Source organism: Schistocerca serialis, chromosome 6, assembly GCF_023864345.2.
Source record: "Schistocerca serialis cubense isolate TAMUIC-IGC-003099 chromosome 6, iqSchSeri2.2, whole genome shotgun sequence".
Classification (NCBI taxonomy): domain Eukaryota; kingdom Metazoa; phylum Arthropoda; class Insecta; order Orthoptera; family Acrididae; genus Schistocerca; species Schistocerca serialis.
The window spans coordinates 360,984,475-361,003,775 of record NC_064643.1 but is presented as its reverse complement, the minus strand read 5'-3'; the positions used below and the strand labels follow the sequence as shown (position 1 = coordinate 361,003,775).

General features: G+C 41.5%; 1 protein-coding gene across 1 annotated transcript in view; it reads left to right on the top strand.

Moving 5' to 3' along the window:
• The window catches only part of LOC126484871 (beta-1,3-galactosyltransferase 1-like), a 72,457-nt gene that overhangs the window by 24,895 nt on the left and 28,261 nt on the right, over positions 1-19,301 (top strand). Inside the window, exon 4 of the mRNA XM_050108466.1 lies at positions 2,263-2,534. Within this exon, the coding sequence (XP_049964423.1) occupies positions 2,263-2,534 (272 nt within the window). The remainder of the gene's footprint in view (positions 1-2,262; positions 2,535-19,301) is intronic.

Here is a 19,301-nt window from a genome sequence, read left to right as displayed (position 1 = left end):
GTGTGTGGCTGTTGTTTCCAGGCAGGGCTGAAGTATTATGCCGCTGAGAAGACAAGCCCAATGGCAGATGATTCTATGGTCAAATCTGCAGAACCCCATGTAATACCACATACTTTTTGCAGAATATTGTTCCTTGAGCTAATTTTAGCTGCAGTCTGTTAAATTCTATTTAAATGTCAACTTTCTGTTAACTACAACTGCAGGGTTCCCTGGGTGTTTCTAATGGGCTGGCTAGGATATTACTCAGATGAAAGCATGTGGTTTCAGTTTTTTTAGGGTTTGGCAGAACTCCTCATAAACTAAAATGTCCAGTTATACTTACATATTTAATTAATACATCTTCAGTGACCTGGATTTGTTTGTACTGTGTCACTATCACTAAGTCATCAGCATGTGTCTGCAATACATAAGCTAAGTAGTATGGAACTAGGACTGTGCATTGGGAAAGGCCATTATTAAGGATCTCCTAGTCAGTAATGGCATTATCTATAAATATTTAAAATGGTATGTCAGTCAGCATAGTGTTAAGAAGTTGTGCTGTTCTTCTTCAGGGTATTACTTAGAGCACCTGACAAACAACACAGAGTCTCCACATGGTATCATAAGTTGCAGACAGATCAATAAATACTGCAGAGGTCTTTTGTTGTGTCTGGAGGCCAGCTTCTATACAAGTTGTCAATAGAAGCACTTGATCTACATAGCTATGGTTTGGTCAAAATCTGTCCTGTTCAACTGTAATCTTTCCAAATATCTCAACACACAGTCTGTTATACAGCAGTCTCTCAAAGAATTTGTACATCAAATTCAGAAGTGCAGTAGGATGGTAACTTCGAGGTTTGTTGCTGGGTTTGCCTGGTTTTAAGATACCAGTGATCTTTGTCTGGTTGATAAGTCGTGGAATGGATACAGCTGTATCAAGTAAAATTTTCTTAGTTTAAATTTTCATCTGCAATCTTTGTAAGCACAGTGAAGGCTTTTACTTTGTCCAGGTATTGTGACATTTATGTAGTTTTTTCACTTTCAGATCTTTGGCTTCTTTTGTGGAAGAACGCTCTTTGGGAAAATAATGAGCTTCTTATGGAATGTTCACAGAATGTCTCAAAAACAAAGCAAACAATAAAATAAACTTGAACAACACACAAAAGCACAACATTCAATGCAGTTAGTGAGAACAGGTTTAATTCTAATGTTACCAGATAATTCAGTTCTCACACCACCAACAGTAACATTATAACTTCCTTCCTGAGAATTCTTGACACTGACATATCATTATATCCCAGTTCATTGCCAATCTGTGTGATTTTCAATATCTGAATTTCACAATGAAATGTTTTAATGTTTTGTTCCTTGAAATCAAACTTTGGGTAGTATAACTAACCATTAAAAATTTCTGGATGCAAAAATGGATAAAATAAGGGAAAGGCAACCACTTACGTATAGAGGACTTCTGTGTGGCATACAGAAACATGTAATGAAAACAGTTGGCACTAGCTTTCAAGCTCTTGCTGATTTTCTAGTAAGAGTACACACAACCACACATGCACCCAAAGGGACAGGCTCACAGTGGCATTGAGACTTGCTGTATGTTTGGGTATCTGTGTGGTTGTGTCTGTGAATGTGTGTTCTTACTAGTAAAAGAGCAATATCTTGAAAGCTAGTGTTAACTGTTTTCTGTTACTCGTTTCTGTGTCATGCACCAATCTTCTATAAGTATGTGGCTGCCTTTCTGTTATTTTATATATTTGATCAATAAAAGTCCTTCACCCACAGATTATTGTTCCCTGGAACAGTTCATTTCACTACTTTCAGTGGATGCCATATGTATGAATAATTCATTGTTCCAAATGACAGTCAAGTAAAATGGCACAGTGGTTGGGATTTTTTACTTTTTTTGTGAGGAGTGGAGTTCAAATCCCCATCCAGCTAGATTTTATGTGAGTCCCCTACATTGCTACAGACAATTCTGGACAGATTCTTTCAACAGCCATAGCCTGTTGCCTTCTTCATCTTTGGTTATCCAAACAATGCCCCATCTGTAATGAGCTTAAGTTGATGAGATGTTAGGCACTTTCATTCTTTTAAATGGTGAACATAAATATTTTTTTAAGTTTACAGGATTTATGTACCCTGAGTAATATTTTTCAGTGATCTGTGCAACTTGTTGACAAGTAATGATGTACAAGCTGCTTTCAAAACAAATTGTTTTATTGTAAAATACAGTATTTCACAGAGAAAGTCTGATACATAATTATTTAATTCCAGGAGCAGGTTGAAAAAGAGAGTGTTCTGCACAAAGATATAATCCAAGAAGACTTTTTGGACACATATTATAACTTGACTTTAAAAACTGTCATGTTACTGAAATGGACTATTAAAAACTGCCCATTTGTTCATTACATCATGAAAGCAGATGATAACACATTTATCAATATTGAAAGCCTTGTGCATTTGCTCCATTCTAAAGGTACAACTGGTTTATTGATGGGTGATCTTATTTGTGGTGCACACCCAGTTTCAGACTCGCACAGAAAAATGTATGTACATACTTTTTGATTTTATTAATTTATCTTTGTGAAATGGTTTTATTTTAAGCTCAGCTTTCAACTAAATATTACTTATATGCATAAAAAAGTCTTATTGACATATATATCGTGTTGCCTTTCATATAAATTTAAATTGTGGGAGCCAAATTAAAAAATAACACAGTAAACACCACACACAAAAATTCAAATGATCAGAGTCCATTAAAAAATAAATAATAGACATATAACAATATTTTGTTAGTCTTCAATGTTGTCACTGATACCATTTCCTTGAACTGAATCCATACAGAAAATGTCTGCCAACTTGATATCAAAAACACATATCATCTTCATTGTGCAGTTGTTTGAGCATCAATATCTGTTTTATCTGTTTTTTCTAAAAATTTCGCCATAAATGATCTACTGGAAGTGTTCTTGAGGGGACAAATGGATGTCTTATCAGTCATAAATTGACACATTAGACTTGATGGCTTTTTTAATAGATATAAACTTTTGTAAAGAGTCCATGAAACTAAATAAATTACTTCTTTATGTACATCAGTCACCGCTTATTTGTATTGGACAAATCACCACCTACAACTAGAATACTATTTGTATGCAGTCAGCTATGAAGTAAATTATTCCACTTAAGTCAGGATTAAATTTACTGAAGAAATTCACTAAGTCTATTTTGAAGTTTAGTTGCAGTCTATATTAAAGGAACTAACCAAATCACAAAATATGTATACTTAGCTAAATGGAATAATCATGTTCTTTCATTTTAAGTTCATTGTTCCCTGGTAGAAACATCAGTTTGACAAAAACTTACGGTTATTTACATTTAGGTCACTGATGTGGCAGATACATGAAAATACTCTACTCAGATTTTATGAAGGACACAAATCACACGTTGCATATAAATGTAGATTTGAATGCAGACTTTGTCAGTATTGTAATAGTGTTAAATTCTGAATTTTTAACATGCACTAAAAAAATCATTACAATAATTTATCTTAGAAAAATATATAGGAAGTCAGAAGTCAATGTACAACTCACATTAAAATCTTTTAAGATAAATCACTTAATCACTAGGAAAACATCAGAAAGGTAACTGACATGGCACTGTTGTAGGACCCGCCCACCCATTCACACAAATATAGTTAGAGAAAGTGTAGGGAACCTACATAAAGTGGGAAGAATGAAGAATTAATATGTCAACATTATACATATAGGCCTATATATTAATACTGATTAACAACATGAAGGGTGTGACTCCCTTTCTCTTAATTTTACATGTATTCAACTCCAACAATTCTTTGTGTAGCAGCGTTTATCTTGAAACGTGCCAATATATGATCATTAGGATAAGTATGACATGAAGTGTTGACCTCAGATGTCAGGCACATCTACAGGCTTACACAAATTTTACAACAACCTTATTTCAATTATCCGATCACTTAGAATTCAATTTATTATACTAATTCATATTCTATCAATAATTTCATTCCACATTTATCAAGCTTACATATATATCTGTGTTGGTTCTGCTGTTACTAATCAATATTTGAACATAAAACATAAACAATTTTCATTTTGTAATTGTAACAGAGTTTTTGTAAGGACTGAAAGTAGCATTCATTTGTATTTGTTTACTAAACTCACAGATATTTAGGAACATTTTTCAACTTATAATCTTCATTATGTAAGCAGATTTATGTTAGACATTGTTAGCAAACACATTTTATGAATTTCAGTACTTAAAGCTAAAAGCATTGTAAAACTTTACATTGTAATGTGAGATAAATGAATTAATGTGTAACTGAATGGCAACAGTCTGTGTACGGTAGGAAGATTTCGATTGTAATCCATAAATGTTCTATTTCTAGTAATGGATGACTTAGGCAGTAATCGTTAGAAGTGTATATACAGGGCTATTACAAATGATTGAAGCGATTTCATAAATTCACTGTAGCTCCATTCATTGACATATGGTCACGACAAACTACAGATACGTAGAAAAACTCATAAAGTTTTGTTCGGCTGAAGCCGCACTTCAGGTTTCTGCCACCAGAGCGCTCGAGAGCGCAGTGAGACAAAATGGCGACAGGAGCCGAGAAAGCGTATGTCGTGCTTGAAATGCACTCACATCAGTCAGTCATAACAGTGTAACGACACTTCAGGACGAAGTTCAACAAAGATCCACCAACTGCTAACTCCATTCGGCGATGTTATGCACAGTTTAAAGCTTCTGGATGCCTCTGTAAGGGGAAATCAACGGGTCGGCCTGCAGTGAGCGAAGAAACGGTTGAACGCGTGCGGGCAAGTTTCACGCATAGTGATGTGAAAGATTCAGTGTTTAAACCTCCTCTACCAAGAAACGTGCCAGAACTGCGAGCTCGTATCAACAATGCTTTCGAACTCATTGATGGGGACATGCTGCGCCGAGTGTGGGAGGAACTTGATTATCGGCTTGATGTCTGCCGAATCACAAAAGGGGCACATATCGAACATTTGTGAATGCCTAAAAAAACTTTTTGAGTTTTTATATGTGTGTGCAAAGCATTGTGAAAATATCTCAAATAATAAAGTTATTGTAGAGCTGTGAAATCGCTTCAATCATTTGTAATAACCCTGTATAAGGAGTGGCGAATCAGCCATGAGTCTGTCAGTTTTCTGACAGTTTTTGTGAACCAGTTTGGTTACAGTATTGCGCAATAAACATGTAAATTTGAAAGAGGACATTTTGTCAACATGAATTTCTTGAAATTTCTTTTAGCATTACCAAATAAATAGCTACACTGTCAAGAACTCAGCAAGTTGCAGCAAATTTTGGTGGAGCAGATAATTCATGAATTCTTTTACAGTTACTGCAGTATCGGAGACTGCTTAGGAATGAAGAAGAGTATTTGCTAATTAATTGTTATGCCCTGAAATATTTCAGTTGAGATGAAGTATCCTGTCATTACAGCTACACTCCTAATGAGGCTTTGCTAACAAAATTGTGAGTTTTAGGTTGATTTATGAAATAATGGATTCTGATACAATGGACAATTTAAAAGAAAGCACTGGCATGGAGATTTGAGAGGCATCATACACTGAAGTGCCAAAGAAATTATAGGCATGCATATTCATATACAGAGATATGTAAACAGGCAGAATATAGTGCTGCAGTCAGCAACACCTATATAAGACGACAAGTGTCTGGTGCAGTTGTTACATCAGTTACTGCTGCTAAAATGGCAGCTTATCATTGTTTAAATGAGTTTGAACAAGGTGTTGTAGTCAGCTCACAAACAATGGGACACAGCATCTCCAAGGTAGTGATGAAGTGGGAATTTTCCCATATGACCATTTCACAAGTGTATTGTGAATATCAGGAATCCAGTGAAACATCAAATCTCCAACATCACTGTGGCTGGAAAAAGATCCTGCAAGAAAAGGACCAACAAAGACTAGAGAGAATAATTCAACATGACAGAAGTGCAAGCCTTCCACAAATGGCTGCAGATTTCATTGCTGGGCCATCAATAAGTGTCAGCGAGCATACATTCAGCGAAACATCATCAGTATGAGGTTTCAGCACTGAATACCCACTCGTGTACTCTTGATGATTGTGTGACACAAAACTTTATGCCTTGCCTCGGCTCATCAACACTGACACTGGACTGTTGATGACTGGAAACATGGTGCCTGGTCGGACGAGTCTCATTTCAAATTGTATCAAATGAATGTCAGCAGGAGACTTTTCAAGCTGGTGTGGGGCATGTGCAGTTTTAGTGATATGGGACCCCTGATATGTCTACATATGACCCTTACAGGTGACAGATACATAAGCTTCATGTCTGATTTGTGCATGCATTCATGTACATTGTGCATTCCAATGGATTGGGCAATTCCAGCAGGACAGTGTGACACCCCACATGTCCAGATTTGCTACAGAATGGCTCCAGGAACACTCTTCTAAGTTTAAACACTTCTGCTGACCACCAAACTCCCCAGACATGAACATTATTGAATATATCTGGGATGTCTTGCAGCGAGCTGTTCAGAAGAGATCTCCACCCATTCATACTCTTATGGATTTATGGACAGCCCTGTAGAATTCATGGTGCCAGTTCTCTCTAGCACTACTTCAAACATTAGTTGAGTCCATGCCATGTCACGTTGTGGCTCTTCTGCATGATTCCGGGGGTCCTACATATACTAGGCAGGCAATTTCTTTGGCTCTTCAGAGTATACGTTAAGAAAAAAAATTAGATTAAAGAGACAATAACTAAAAACTGGACATAAGAAAAGAAATGATGTTTGTGATGTGAAACTAAATTGACATGGACAATTGAGATAACAACTTTGATTGTTTATTCTCTTTTGTGTATGCTAGAAATTCTGTGTGAAGTCATACAATTTTATCGTGTGGACTGACATTTTCATTCAAAGTGTGAAGAAGGTGAGTAATAGTAAGCACGCCAGTGTGCCATTAGAAACTCGGGACCAGGTAGCAGACAATTTTGTGAGTTTAAACATCACTGATAATGATAGTGAAATAGGAGTAAAGTGAGGTTTTACAGAACCAGATTCATGACAATGAGGCTGTAGGAAGTGTTAATTTGTGTAGTGAGTCAAGAATTTCTGTGTAAATTCTAGAACCACTCAGCCTTCTACTGTCTCGAACACACAATATTCTAGATACAAGTGTGGGATGGTAAAATTCTACCTACTGTGCGTCACATGTTTGTGTGTGCAGGTTTAAAGTCAGTCATGAAAAGAAGGTAGATGCGGCAGTTGTACAACACCAACAACTACTTGTTTGGCAATCCATAGATGTTTTAGAGGAAGAATGATGGAGTTTTTATGCAGCCCTGTGCCTACTGTGTCATTGACAATTGTTATGATGAATTCTACGGACTCCCTTGAAGATGTCTCCCGCAGTTGGAGACGAAACGTTGAGAATCGACACAGAATTCATCAACTGACCGCAGCATAACAGCCCGGATAATTATAATGGACATGATATTTCCAGCCGTGGAAGTCTACATTTTAGTATCAGACGCCTCTACGGGGAGGAGATGTCAAGAGAAGTGCGACGCCTGGAAGGACTCCAGAAGAAGAGAGTGCAGCTTTTGTGTTTCCTCACATTCCTGTCTTGTTGCAGAGCCATCGGCGTTATACCGAAGTTTCTGAAGATAAAGCGACTGTTCTATTCGGGAAAGGCACTATGCATTTTCAAACGGACTGAGGAGGCCTTACTACGAGAGTACATTCAGCAGACCTGACGGGACTTGGCAAGCACAAACTGTAAGGTAATGTCTCTCCATATTACGATCAGTAATAAACTGTGCAGCGATGACTGAGATAAAATTGATAGATACTGCATGATACCATGGGGAAGCGTATGTTGACAACGTCTAGTAGACAGAAGAAGAAGTTTGATAATTTGCTACCTAATCAGACTGTTCAGCATTTAGACGTTTCCCGGACCATTATCAATTTGTCCAAACGTTCGTATCTGACAATGAGACATCTGTGCTTGCCAAGGGAGGAAATTTTGCTGTTAGTCCACGTTTTGTGCCCACGGAAGAAATTATAGCCAGTGTAGAAGCAGGAATTCGCAGTGTGGATTCTGTAACAGCTGAAGAAATCCGTATAGAAACAGTAAGAATATTAGCCAATGCAAAACCACTGAAAAGTAATATAACTGTGGGTGAGAGAAGAGCTTTAAAACTCCTGAATGACGACGATAGTATTTTGGTTCTCCCAGCTGAAAAAGGAAGCACAACGGTGGTTATGGATGTGGCCGACTATCAGAGTAAAATTACTGATCTACTGGATCCGCAAGCATATAGGAAGCTGAATAAGGACCCCACTAACAGCGTTCTCAAAACTGTGTCACGGTTAATAAAAAAGTCCTCCATTGAAGAGAGTGTACAGAAAGGTCTCTGCAATTCGGTTGCGCTACCACCGAGGCTTTATGGGTTGCCCAAAATTCATAAATAAAAAGTGCCGTTAAGACCGATACTAAGGGCCATTGGTTCGCCCACCTACTCGTTAGCCAAGTTTTTGACTACGCTGCTAAAACCACATGTGGGCCGTTCGGGCTCTTATATAAAGAATTCGACACATTTCATCAGCAGATTGAATGGCATAGTGGTCCAGCCGGAGGACATAATGGTCAGCTTCAATGTGGTATCGCTGTTTACCATGGTTCCAATTAATGATGTTTGAACAGCTGGATCGAATTTTTCCTGCCGATATTTCAGAACTGTTTAAGTGTTGTTTGACAACCACATACTTCAAGTGGAATGAACAGTTTTATGAGCAAACGGATGGCGTGGCTATGGGAAGCCCCCTAAGTCCTGTAATTGCAAACTTCTTTATGGAGAAATTCGAAGAACGGGCCTTAGGTACTGCCAGCAAAAAACCAAATGTATGGTGCCGATACGTGGATGACATGTTTGTGCTGTGAGACATAGTAGGGAGGAACTAAGCCAGTTCTACGAACATCCAAACAGTATAAACTCGAGAATTCAGTTTACAATGGAGGAGGAGGTAGACGGCAAGTTACATTTCCTCGATGTGCTTGTTTTTAGATATGAAAATGATAGTTTGGGCCACTCAGTATACCGCAAACCCACGCACACGGACCATTATTTGCACCGGGATTCAAACCACCACCCACAACAGAAGCGGGGTGTTATAAAGACATTAGCGGACAGAGCTAGAAATATTTGTGAACCTGAGTTGCTCAACGCTGAGATGAGATGGAACATCTCCACAATGCACTAATGAAGAATGGATATTCGTCCGCCGAAATAAAACATGCGTTGAGGCAGCCACGCAGAAATCATACTGACGTACAGGCTACTGCAAAATCTAAGGATTTCCTGCCATTTGTTAAAAATGTAACGGAAAGAATAGGGAGGATCTTGACGAAGCGGAATATTACCGTAATTTACAAGCCCACCAGGAAGATACAGGAATACCTTAAGCCTGCCAAGGATGCTCAAAAACCACTGGAAAAAGCTGGAGTGTATAGGATCCCATGCAGCTGTGGTGATGTTTATGTGGGTACCACTAAAAGAACTGTTTCTAAACGTTTGGAAGAGCATAAGGGAAATTGTAGAAGAGGAGAAACGGAACGATCAGCTGTTGCGGAGCATGCTTTCCAGCCAGGGAACCACAATATTCGTTTCGAGGAGATGCAAGTACTAGCGGCCACAAGCAGATATTGCGAAAGGCTCTACAGGGAGGCAATCGAAATCGCTAAAACCCAAATAATTTCAACCGAAAGGAGGAGGGTGTGAAATTAAACGGCATATGGATGCCGGCGTTAAAGAAGATGTGTACCACCCGTCCACTACTGGGTGATGGCAACAGTGACCGACGGCGATGGACAGTGGCCTCAAAACACGTGACGTCACACCGCGGCATGGGAGCGCGCGGACACGGAATTTAGCGGCAGTCAGTAGCGAGCCAGTGGGTGTGTTGGACCTTCCATTGAGCTACGGGCCCCCTTGAAGATGTCTCCCGCAGTTGGAGACGAAACATTGGGAATCAACACAGAATTCGTCAACCGACACGGCACAACTGCCCGGATAATTATAATGGACATCATTTCTTTTGTCAGCAGGTAAGATGACAAAGTCTTGGTCTTCTCTCAATTCTCGTACAGCATTTCCTTCAGCTGAGGTGATGTTAAAGTTGGACCTCTGAGATGAAGCTTGAGTCAAGATGCGGCTTGTGTCATGCCTAATCTCTTCAGCAGCATCCTTAGGAAGTTATAAGATCAATAATTGGTCACTGTTAATCAATTTCATTCTGTTGTTGGTGACTCCAATAACGTGCTGTTTGCCCAAAAGCAATTGTTGAATTTATTTAGTCCTAGAGGATTCTTATTTCTTGTTAATTTTCTTCCTGAAACTTGCATATCATTTCAGACATGTTGTTGTTGTTGTTTCCTTCAGTCCTGAGACTGGTTTGATGCAGCTCTCCATGCTACTCTATCCTGTGCAAGCTGCTTCGTCTCCCAGTACTTACTGCAACCTACGTCCTTTTGAATCTGCTTAATGTATACATCTCTTGGTCTCCCTCTATGATTTTTACCCTCCACGCTGCCCTCCAATGCTAAATTTGTGATCCCTTGATGTCTCAGAACATGTCCTACCAACCGGTCCCTTCTTCTTGTCAAGTTGTGCCACAAACTCCTCTTCTCCCCAATTCCATTCAGTACCTCCTCATTAGTTATGTGATCTACCCATCTAATCTTCTGCATTCTTCTGTAGCACCACATTTCGAAATCTTCTATTCTCTTCTTGTCCAAACTATTTATTGTCCATGTTTCACTTCCATACATGGCTACACTCCATACAAATACTTTCAGAAACGACTTCCTGACACTTAAATCTATACTCGATGTTAACAAATTTCTCTTCTTCAGAAACACTTTCCTTGCCATTGCCAGTCTACATTTTATATCATCTCTACATCGACCATCATCAGTTATTTTGCTCCCCAAATAGCAAAACTCCTTTACTACTTTAAGTGTCTCATTTCCTAATCTAATTCCCTCAGCATCAGCTGACTTAATTCGACTTCATTTCATTATCCTTGTTTTGCTTTTGTTGATGTTCACCTTATATCCTCTGTGGTGTCACCGCCACACACCACACTTGCTAGGTGGTAGCCTTTAAATCGGCCGCGGTCCTATAGTATACGTCGGACCCGCGTGTCGCCACTGTCAGTGATCGCAGACCGAGCGCCACCACACGGCAGGTCTAGAGAGACTTACTAGCACTCGCCCCAGTTGTACAGCCGACTTTGCTAGTGAAGCTACACTGACCAATACGCTCTCATTTGCCGAGACAATAGTTAGCATAGCCTTCAGCTAAGTCATTGGCTATGACCTAGCAAGGCGCCATTACCAGTGTATAGTAAAATGGAGATTATATCTGTACAAGAGCGATGTACGCCGATTATGGATTAAAGTTAAGTATTATATCAGCTACTTACTTTATTTGCAATTCTCAAGATATTGTCCTGTTCCAGACCTCATGCCAGTCAGCGTGTAATTAAACGTGTGCATGTCAGCCTCCTCTAGAAAAACAGTGTTGGCTCTTCTGCCAACACTACAAAATTGTCGACGAGGTTAAAAACGGTCTTCTTCTTTATATTGCACTAATTTACTTGTGTCATGGCTTCGCCACAATCTCCAGATGTACTGTCCGAATTTTATCGCTTGCAGAATCAGCAGATGCAGGCCTTATGGGATGCCCTTGGACAGCTCGTCCAGGGTCAACGTGCAATGCAAAACGATGCAGCAGCCGCCGCTCCACCGCTACCGCAGCCGCAACACGCAGTTGCACCACCTTTTCGTCATTTCGATGCGGCACTGGAAAGCTGGACGGAGTGGTCACGCCAATATGGATTCCATCTCGCCGCCTACAGAATTCAAGGTTATGAGCAGCAGCCTCACTTATTATTATGTGTCGGCGTCCAGACGTACCGAGTGATAGTGAAATTGTTTCCCCGACGCGACGTAGCAACTCTGTCCTACGAAGAAATTTTGTCGGCATTAGATGCATATTTCAAGGAATCCGTCAATGTAGTTGCAAAAAGGTATACGTTCTTTCGTACAAAACGTACGGCCAGTCAGACTAATCAGGAGTGGGTTGCAACTTTGCAAGGCCTTACTAGGGATTGCGCTTTTGAGTGTGAATTTGGACTCCCTTATTCAGATACTATGGTACGTGATGCAATTGCACAGAACATTTCTGATGTTCGTATACGGGAGCAAATTTTGAAACTAGTCAATCCCTCCCTTCAACAAGTGATAGACATATTGGATAGGCAAGACACACTTGACTTTGCTCAGGAATCATTTGAAACTTCGCCAGCTGTGTGTCACATTAACCGGCCCGCCGGGCGAGCTGCACGGAACGGTAAACAGCCCTCGCGCACGTCCGCGCAGCCACGTGTGCCGCGTAAGCAAGCAAATGCAGTGCTAAAATCATGCCCGCAGTGTGCAACCAGACATTCACATGAGAATTGCCCGTCACGCCAAGCTATTTGCTTTTTCTGTAATAAAAAAGGACGTGTTCAGAGTGTTTGCCAGAAAAAGCTCAGATCGGACACTAACAACCATTCCAGGCCCTTTGCTTCGCGTCGGAATCGAACCAAGAATACTCAGGCTCGTGAACCTTCGCCCATGAAAATTCATGTAGTTCATTCCACTCCGCCCAGTGCGCTCTTTCTAACAGTGACTGTGTTCGTCCCACAAATAGTGTGCTTCGACATTGCCGGAAATCGCGTCAAGTCGCAAGTGCTTCTGTACCAGTGTCTGTTCATGTTGCACGAGACAGTCGCTCTTGTCGTCAGCAGGACAATAAACCTTTTGTAGACTTGGACATTCATGGCAAGGTCATACCATTCCAGCTCGATACCGGAGCTGCAGTTTCTCTGATCAATAAAGACACGTACAAACAACTGGGCACACCTCCGTTGCGTGCCGCAAATGTTACGTTAAATAGTTATTCTGATCAGAATATCCCTGTGTTAGGACAGTGCAGCCTTTTTGCAACATACACAGGACAAACGAAACTTGTGTCTTTTTATGTCCTTCGTTCTTCTTCTGCTGTGAACTTGTTTGGTTTAGATTTATTTCAGTTGTTTAACTTGTCTATAGTCAATCAGGTCCTATCAGTGAATCAGACTGTGCCTTCCGCCAGTGTTTCTAGTCTATGTGAAGAATTTGCAGACATTTTTGCACCGGGCCTAGGTTGCACTACGAACTATACAGCACATTTGGAACTGAAAGTAAACGTGCAACCAAAATTTTTCAGAGCGCGCAATGTTCCCACGCATTGCGTGATGAGGTCGCAAGAACGTTACACGAAGTGGAATCTCAAGGTGTGATTGAACATGTGCAGGCTTCTCTCTGGGCATCACCCTTAGTAATTTTGCCAAAACCTTCCGGAAAATTGAGACTTTGTGTGGACTTAAAGGCAACAGTGAATCCACAATTAGTGATTGCAACTTATTCTTTACCCCGCCCGGAAGATTCTTTAGACAAACTGTGCCCGGGTAAATATTTTTCGAAGTTGGACCTAGCAGATGCGTACTTGCAAATACCAGTGGGCGAAGAATCCCAGCGAGTTTTGGTGGTTAACACGCATCTTGGTTTGTATCGATTCAAAAGACTACCATTCGGGTGTGCATCCGCCCCTGCATTGCTTCAGCAATATCTGCAAACTGTTTGTGCGTCGGTCCCTACTGCAGCAAACTATCTGGACGATATTGTGATCTCTGGAAAGCCGGAAGAAGAACATTTAGCCAATCTCAGAACATTATTTCAGGTCTTGCGACACAATGGTCTTCGCTTGTGGAACGACAAATGTGTGTTTTTTGCTTGTGACTTACCCTATCTGGGACATGTAATCAATGCCCAAGGCATCCATCCCAGTCCAGAGCACCTCCGTGCCATACAGGACTTGCCTTTGCTGCAGAATTTGAAGCAGCTACAGAGTGTGTTGGGAAAAATTAATTATTACAACCGATATGTTCCCCATGCCTCTTCCATTTCAGCTCCGCTTCATCGCTTACGCCGTAAAGGTGTTCCGTTCGTCTGGACGATGGAATGCGAACGTGCCTTTCGCCATTTGAAATCGGCGTTGCTTTCAAATACTTGCCTTACGCCATTCGATCCCCAGAAACCCCTTTTGTTGATGGTAGATGCATTGGATTTCAGGATCGGTGCTGTGCTTGCGCACAAAGATGGATCGCTTGATCGCCCTATTGCCTTTGCGTCCAAATTGCTCTCGTCTGTGCAAAGAAATTATTCACAGATCGAGAAAGAAGCTTTGGCTCTCGTATTTGGTGTTACAAAGTTTCATGATTTCTTGTATGGTCGTCACTTTACCATCATCACAGACCACAAACCTTTGACATCGCTTTTTCATCCGAATAAGCCTGTACCTCCACGTGCAGCGCAGAAATTCATTCGCTGGTCTATTTTCCTCTCGCAGTACCGCTACGATATCTTGTATCGGTCCACTGCTCAGCACGGAAACGCTGATGCGTTGTCCCGTTTGCCTGTTGCTGAGGATAGAGCATTCGATTCCTCCGAACTTGCTTGCATGTTCATTGATTCGGAAACTGGTGACGTGGTCGGATCGTTTCTGATTGATTCTCGTCGTGTGGCTACAGCCACAGCTGCTGACCCTGTCCTTGCTACCATTTTGCGTTTTGTTGCTACGCAATGGCCCTTGTCGAAATCACGGATCGAGGATCCGTTGGTTCGCCGATTTTTTGCTGACAAGGAGAGACTTTTTGTTCGACGTGGTGTTTTGCTGTTGCGTTCTGATAATGATCAGTCCAGGGTCGTGGTCCCACGTTCGTTACAGTCCTCTGTCTTACGGCTTCTCCACCAAGGACATTGGGGTATAGTGCGCATGAAACGACTTGCTCGTCAGCACTGTACTTGGTTCGGAATCGATGCTGCGATTACGAAAATGTGCTCTTCTTGCATGGCGTGTGCCAAACAACAATCCGCACCACCGCGGAAATTCTTTGCATGGCCGAAAGCCACTTCCCCTTGGCAACGCTTGCACATAGAGTTTGCTGGTCCATTTTGGAATGCTCGATTGTTGGTTGTGGTCGATTCTTTCAGTAATTTTCCTTTTATTGTCAGGATGTCTTCCACGACGTCATCTGCCACCATCCAAGCGTTATCGGCTATCTTTTGCATTGAAGGCCTTCCACAGACTATTGTTTCTGACAATGGCCCACAATTCATGTCCGCAGAATTTCAGTCATTCTGCACGGCCAATGGTATTCAACATCTGACATCCGCGCTGTTTTCGCCTCAGTCAAACGGTGCCGCTGAAAGATTGGTCCGGACTTTCAAGTCGCAGATGTTGAAGTTGAAAGAATCGCATTCTCGGGAGGATGCGTTATTACTCTTTTTGTCCTCGTATCGCTCTCAGCCTCGAGATGGTCGCTCGCCAGCTGAGTTGTTGCACGGTCGTCCTCATCGAACCTTGATGTCTTTGCTGCATCCGCCGCATCAGGTTCCTGTGCAGCGGCAGCCACCTGCTTTTGCTCCAGGCGACGTTGTATACTATCACAACTATCGAGGTTCACGGCGTTGGCTCGCAGGGCGCATTCTTTGCTGCCTCGGCCACGCTATGTACCTGGTTTTGGGGGCCTCTGGTGAGGTGCGTCGGCATCTCAATCAGCTGCGCCTCTGTCGTCGCACGGGTTCTGCCGCTCCCTGTCCGCTTTCAGCGACGGTGCCGTCCAGTCGGTGCCCTGGGGACCCATCTACTGGCTCGCCTCATCCCCAGGTGTTACCGACGCTGCCTTCCATTTTGCCCCATGGCGACGCGCCGCCGCCGCCGCCTGTTCTCCCGCCAGCGACGCCCGCAGTGGACGCTTCGCTGCAGCCGCCAAGCGCCTCCCTGGGTCACGCGCCACCGATCGCTTCCCATGACCAGCTGTCCTCCGACATGGAACTTTTGCACGCTCCAGACCAGATGTCATCTTCAACCGGCGGCTGCCCCGCCCCAATGGAGGCCGAACCTTCGGCCCCTCCTGTCTCTTTACGGGCGCATACACCGCATGTTGGCATGCACCCTGGACTAGGTTTTCAGGCGTTTCCTAGCTCCCCTCGGACCAAATGGCCGGGTGCAGGTGGCACTGCCTCGCCTGTTGTTAGGCTCCCCACCTCATCGCATACGTCAACATGGGGTCCTCCCCACGGCGGGCGGAAGCCTTCTAACACAACCGTACACCAATTTGCAGGGGAGGAATATGGTGTCACCGCCAGACACCACACTTGCTAGGTGGTAGCCTTTAAATCGGCCGTGGTCCATTAGTATACGTCGTACCCGCGTGTCGCCACTGTCAGTGATTGCAGACCGAGCGCCACCACATGGCAGGTCTAGAGAGACTTACTAGCACTTGCCCCAGTTGTACAGCCGACTTTGCTAGCGAAGCTACACTGACCAATACGCTCTCATTTGCCGAGACGATAGTTAGCATAGCCTTCAGCTAAGTCATTGGCTACGACCTAGCAAGGCGCCCTTACCAGTGTATAGTAAAATGGAGATTATATCTGTACAAGAGCGATGTACACCGATTATGGATTAAAGTTAAGTATTATATCAACTACTTACTTTATTTGTAATTCTCAAGATATTGTCCTGTTCCAGACCTCACGCCAGTCAGCATGTAATTAAACGCGTGCATTTCAGCCTCCTCTAGAAAAACGGTGTTGGCTCTTCTGCCAACACTACATCCTCCTTTCAAGACACTGTCCATTCTGTTCAACTGCTCTTCCAAGTCCTTTGCTGTCTCTGACAGAATTACAATGTCACTGGTGAACCTCAATGTTTTTATTTCTTCTCCATGGACTTTAATACCTATTCCAAATTTTTCTTTTGTTTCCTTTACTGCTTGCTCAATATACAGATTGAATAACATCGGGGAGAGACTACAACCCTGTCTCACTCCCTTCCCAACCACTGCTTCCCTTTCATGTCCCGCGACTCTTATAACTGCCATCTGGTTTCTGTACAAATTGTAAATAGCCTTTCGCTCCATGTATTTTACCCCTGCCACCTTTAGAATTTGAAAGAGAGTATTCCAGTCAACATTGTCAAAAGCTTTCTCTAAGTCTACAAATGCTAGAAATGTAGGTTTGCCTTTCCTTAATCTATTTTCTAAGATAAGTCGTAGGGTCAGTATTGCCTCACGTGTTCTAACATTTCTGCGGAATCCAAACTGATTTTCGCCGAGGTCGGCTTCTACCAATTTTTCCATTCGTCTGTAAAGAATTCGCGTTAGTATTTTGCAGCTGTGACTTATTAAACTGATAGTTCGGTAATTTTCACATCTATCACCACCTGCTTTCTTTGGGATTGGAATTATTATATTCTACTTGAAGTCTGAGGGTATTCATACATCTTGCTCACCAGATGGCAGAGTTTTGTCAGGACTGGCTCTCCCAAGGCCGTCAGTAGTTCTATTGGAATGTTGTCTACTCCCGGGGCCTTGTTTCAACTCAGGTCTTTCAGTGCCCTGTCAAACTCTTCATGCAGTATCGTATCTCCCATTTCATCTTCATCTACATCCTCTTCCATTTCCATAATATTGTCCTCAAGTACATCGCCCATTTCAGACATATCTATACTTATTTCTGTCATGGCTGCAGATGTCAAGTTCTAATCTCACCTTGAAAACTACAGTTCATCTAAAAATTCATTATTATTGCAAATATTGTAGATTATATCTCTACTTGTATTTGTGTAATTAACTGCTTCACCTACAATTGGTTTCAAAGACAGGTTGAATATAAAATTTATTTAATAACACACTTATTGCAGCTGAATAGCCATACAAGTTCAAAACCCAATTATAATAATACATGAAATTATTAATTTTACATATTGTGATTTGCATAGTCACTTATTGATTGTGCCCACTTGATATAGGGTTCTACATGATAAGATTTACATATTTGATGACACAGTTTACTCTCTTATATTGTGTCTGGTTCAAGATGTAATGTTTTGTTGCAAATAAGGTAGTGGAAATCACGGACTGCGATTCTGATGATCAAGTGTCTCATCACAAAGTTTTCCTTCATCCGTGTTTGATCAGTGATGGTGCTTGTACTGTAAAATTCTTGAGACATATCATCCCTTTTTCTTTAAATATTTTTAATATGCATTCTAAAGGGGTGGTGTTGGGCTGCTGCATCAGATTTGTTCATAGGTCTTCAGCAGTTATACAAGTCTGGATCATTTTGTTTTGGGCACTCCAATCACTTTCTTTATATAGATCAGCTTTACTCTTTCTAGTGTCACTGGATTTTTCTCTGTGGGATGTGGTTTGATGATTTCTAGGTATACGTCACTGTTAATGAGATATTGGCTCAGAATAGTGCCATTGCTGTCTCTAGGCTGGGGATCTAGTGTGTTCTATTTCATGGATAGTCATTATTGCTTGCACTGCTTTCTCTGTTACATTTTGTGAAACAATTTGCTCTTGTTTGTATAGTGATCTCTAGGTACTTGAAGTCTGGTACAATTTTCAGATTTTTTTTTTTCCCTATATGAAGATCTCAGCCAATGAAGGTGCTCTTTTCCATTTCTGAGCACAAAATGTCATTCCCTAGAATTCAGTAAGACATACAACTGAGCTGTCCAGTGTCTGAAAATTTACTTCTAGTTGTTGAACATTGTTTCTATGTGGATTGTATATTCTGGTGGAAGACTGTAAAATATATAGTTGTGCTTATCGTGGCAGGCTACCTCCTGTTGTGCTTGAGATTAAAAAATCCTGCTGATAGGATGGAGTCACTGTTTTTCATCTGCTTGCTAGACTGAACACTTCACTTGCTACTACCCTAAGTAGGAAAAAGCGTACACTCTTGAATTTTTATTAGGTTGTGCTCCATCAGGTTGTATAACTAAAGTCAGCTAAGCATTTAGTGGAAGATTATCAGACTAAATTCATTACAGCAAGTTCAAATCTGAACAAATTATATGAATTCAATGATGCTCCGATGGTTGAAGATGAGCGTATGATAATTGGTGATGTGATTCAGTTTGTGTGTGCTTTGAAAAATCTTGGTGCCCTAATATTAGCTGCTGACAAGTTTCAACAGTAATCCTTTGTAATGCCATACTGAAAGAAATAAAGAAACAAGAGTATATGAATTGCTTGGTTAATTATTGAGATTTTGTTGTTAGCTATGGTAGGACTTTACATGACAAAGTACAT